Genomic DNA, 3,858 nt, shown 5'->3' with positions numbered 1-3,858 from the left:
CCTAGAGTCGGACTCGACTGGCTTTTGAGCAAGGGAAACCTTGACCTTTACTGGGAGGATAAAAAGGGCAGAGGAACACCATGGAACTCACTGAATGAATTCTCCCTCACTCTCTCTCTCTTTGCCTAAACGATTTCACAGGTTTGTAATTGGGGGGGGGGGATAAAATGGAGAAGGGGAGAACCGTGAAGATCATTGGGTCACCTCGATTCGTTCTCTCGTGAAACCCCACTTACCTCGCAGGGTTGCTGGGTGAATAAAAGGAAGGAGGTTACTCTGGGTCACACCCTCTTTCTCTCTGAGTCTGTTCTGCCTCACAGGGTCGTTGTGAGCCATGTTCCCTCTAAGCTGTGGAGTCTTGTGAGCTAAAATTCTACTTTGTGAGCGACTGCCATTGAAGTTGTGAGCGAGCGATTTGGCTGCTGCATAAATTAGTCTGCTCTGGAGCCCCATCCTTCCTGAGCCAAGGCAAAAATGTGTGAGCCGGAGGCTAGAAAACTGTGAGCTGGCTCACACTAACTCAGCTTAGAGGGAACACTGATATACCCCCCTATATGCCGAGGAATGCTTGATGAAGTTCTTACTGGCTGATCCTTATGATTCCGTCACACGCAATGTTGCTAAATATTGTTACCTGGTAATTAAAAAGCGCAATGTACTGTAAAACTCAAGCCATTAATGATGGAATTGACCGGTGTGGTATTTTAGGAATTAAGCTTGTAAGGTTCTTATGTTGTAGACTCTGTCTTAAATATTTTGGTTCATTTTGCTGGTCTTATTATGACCAGTGTTCCCCCTAAGCTGAGTTAGTGTGAGCTAGCTCACAGTTTTTAAGCCTCCGGCTCACACATTTTTGTCTCCGCTCAGGAAGGATGGGGCTCCAGAGCAAACTGATTGATGCAGCGGCCAAATTACTTGCTCACAACTTCTTTCCCGCAGACCGGCTCCAGCTCCAGCGCCACGGCGGCCGTCGAGCGAACAATCACGACTCGGGGGTTGGAGGCGCCGCCGCGAGGGCGGTGGAAGGCGCCGGAGACGCGGCGGCCGAGGGAGCGGACGCTGCCCCCCAGCCCTTGGCCGCCCGCCCCCGCGGCGGGGACCCTCCTGGCCCGCGGCGTCGTCCCGGAGAGCCCGACGTCGTCCTGCAGCTCGGCCGGCGGCACCTCCAGGTTGCCCACGTACCAGAAGACCCACCAGACGAGGCTGAGGAAGATGCCGATCCCCCCGCCGTAGATGAGCAGGTCGGAGAAGAAGACGTCGGCGAAGACGCCGCCCAGCAGGATGGCCAGGCCCACCGCGTCGAAGGCCAGCGCCAGCCAGAAGGAGGCCGCGCACCGACCCACCCGCCGCCGCCGCCGCCGCCGGGGGAGGATGATAGGGGCGCTGCTGGCGGCGACGGCCATCGCAGCGCCGCCTGGCACCACCACCGCAGCAGGAGGGGAGGGCGACGCCGCCACCTGGAGCGAGGCCACGCCTCTGGGCCGGCAGGTGGCTCCCCGCAGGCGGAGAAGAGCACCTGAGGAGGAGGCGGCCAGGTGGGTGCGGTGGGCGCTTCTCTGGAAGCTTCCATGCACCTGCGCGCGCCCTCAGAGACAGCGACAGGAATGTGAAAAATAAGATGGTAGCGCCTCGGCCACTTCCGAGGACCCCTTGGAGAAAGAGCGCCGCAAAAGCAGCGAGTGACACACGTGGTGGTGACCAGTGTTCCCTCTAAGCTGAGCTAGTGTGAGCTAGCTCACCGTTTTTTAGCCTCCGGCTCACACATTTGTGTCTCGGCTCAGGAAAAGTGACTCCAGAGCAAACTAATTTATGCAGTAGCCAAATCGCTCGCTCACAACGGTAAAGGAAAGTAGCTCACAAAGTAGAATTTTTGCTCACGGGACTCCATAGCTTAGAGGGAACATTGGTGACCCTCTAAGTTGTGGAGTCTTGTGAGCAAGAATTCTGCTTTGTGAGCTACTTGGCATTAAAGTTGTGAGCAGGTGATTTGGCTACTGCATAAATTAGCTTGATCTGGAGCCCCATCCTTCCTGAGCTAAGACAAAAATGTGTGAGCCCGAGGCTAAAAAAACTGTGAGCTAGCTCACACTAACTCAGCTTAGAGGGAACACTGGTGGTGACCAATGTTCCCTCTAAGTTGTGGAGTCTTGTGAGCAAGAATTCTGCTTTGTGAGCTACTTGGCATTAAAGTTGTGAGCGAGCGATTTGGCTGCTGCATCAATTAGAAGAAGAAGAGGAGATTGGATTTCTACCCCGCCCTTCACTACCCAAAGGTGTCTCAGAGCGGCTTACAAACTCTTTTCCCTTCCCCCTCCCCACAACAGACACCCTGTGAGGTAGGTGGGGCTGAGAGAGCTCTTGACAGAAAGTGCACTTTTTCAAGGACAGCTCTTATCAGAACTATGGCTTGCCTAAGATCATCCAGCCAGGTGCAAGTGGAGGAGTGGGGAATCAAACCTGGTTCTCCCAGATTAGAGTCCGCACACTTAGCCACTACACCAAACTGGCTACACCAAACAAATTAGTTTGTTCGGGAGCCATCCTTCCTGAGCGAAGACAAAATTGTGTGAGCTGGAGGCTAAAAGACTGTGAGCTAGCTCGCACTAGCTCAGCTTAGAGGGAACACTGATGGTGACCCGCTCCTTTTAGGGTTACCAACCTCCAGGTGGCGGCTGCAGCTCTTCCGCTATTGCAACTCATATGCAGGTGACAGAAATCAGTTCACCTGGAGAAAATGGCCACTTTGGAAGGTGGACTATGACAATATGCCCCATTGAAGTCCTTCCCCAACCCCACCCTCCTCAGGCTCCACCCCCAAAATCTCCAGGTATTTCCTAACCTGGAGTTGGCAACCCTGTCTCTTTTGATAGTCTGACATTAACACACACAAGGCAGGGGACCAGCAAGGACTAGGTGTCTTATTTTCCTTTCCCCTCACTGTTTCCTTTTTGCCTTTATTGAAAGCCTCCATAGCTTCTCTCCTTTAACTGCTGCCTTCTCTCTTCAACACACCAGGCAACCGTCCCTTATCTTCAGCTTTTTTGGATTCCCTCCCCTTGGAAGCCTTTCGCCTGAAAAAGTGCGTCCCAGTTGCACGGTGCCACCCACTGGTTCAGGCTGAGTTGCACTATGCAGAACCCTCAAGAACTTGCAGGACAACCCAGGCATGCCTGATCTCATCCAGTCTCGGAAGCTAAGCAGGGCAACCTCCAAGGAATACTAGAGGCCGGAGGCAGAAGCAGGCTACTCAAACCACTTCTCTGAAAAATGTCCAAACCCCCAGTAGGGGTTGCCAGAAGTCACCATGACTTCCAGGCAAGCACACAAAAAACACAGGCACGCACAAAAATATTTTTTAAAAAACTTGCAGGGGCCACCTCACTTTCCCCTGCATTCCCTTTCCACAAGCTGTCTCCGCTTTCCCTCCAGGCAACCCCCATAGCCTTTCTCTGCTTCCTTTCTTCCCACCCACTAACCGACCTACATTTTATCCATCAACAGCTTTGTTTATACCCAACCTTAGTCTACAATGACTAACCAAAGCACTGACATCATTCTCCTCTCCATTTTATCCAGGGCTTTTTTTTGTAGAAAAGGTCCAGCAGAAACTCATTAGCATAATAGGCCACAACCAGAAGCAGAAACTCATTAGCATATTAGGCCACACCCCTGACCGCACCACTCATTAACATATTAAGCCACATTCCCATGTTACCAGAAGTGTGGTCATCCAGCCACACCCACCTTTTGCTTCTTATTGTTTATGCCACACACCCCTAATGTAGCCAATCCTAATGAGTTCCTGCTGTTGGGTGTGGCCTATTATGCTAATGAGTTCCTGCTGGGTGTGGCCAACTT

The 3,858-nt window shown here is 52.5% G+C and overlaps 1 protein-coding gene across 1 annotated transcript; it reads right to left on the bottom strand.

Annotated features, from left to right (window-relative positions):
* Nucleotides 1-911: 911 nt before the first annotated feature.
* On the bottom strand, nt 912-1,403 carry LOC107114067 (transmembrane protein 238-like). Its single transcript, XM_015415494.1, has one exon. The coding sequence runs from the start codon at nt 1,401-1,403 to the stop codon at nt 912-914; it is 492 nt and encodes a 163-aa protein (XP_015270980.1).
* Nucleotides 1,404-3,858: the final 2,455 nt, after the last annotated feature.

Source organism: Gekko japonicus, unplaced genomic scaffold (genome assembly GCF_001447785.1).
Source record: "Gekko japonicus isolate JY-2015 unplaced genomic scaffold, Gekko_japonicus_V1.1 scaffold1631, whole genome shotgun sequence".
Lineage (NCBI taxonomy): Eukaryota > Metazoa > Chordata > Lepidosauria > Squamata > Gekkonidae > Gekko > Gekko japonicus.
The sequence above is the reverse complement of the archived record's forward strand: the minus strand, read 5'-3'. Positions and strand labels throughout refer to the sequence as shown.

What these genes read in the sequence shown, in the direction of transcription:
- LOC107114067 (XM_015415494.1), bottom strand. Translation starts at nt 1,403, where the DNA reads ATGGCCGTCGCCGCCAGCAGCGCCCCTATCATCCTCCCCCGGCGGCGG.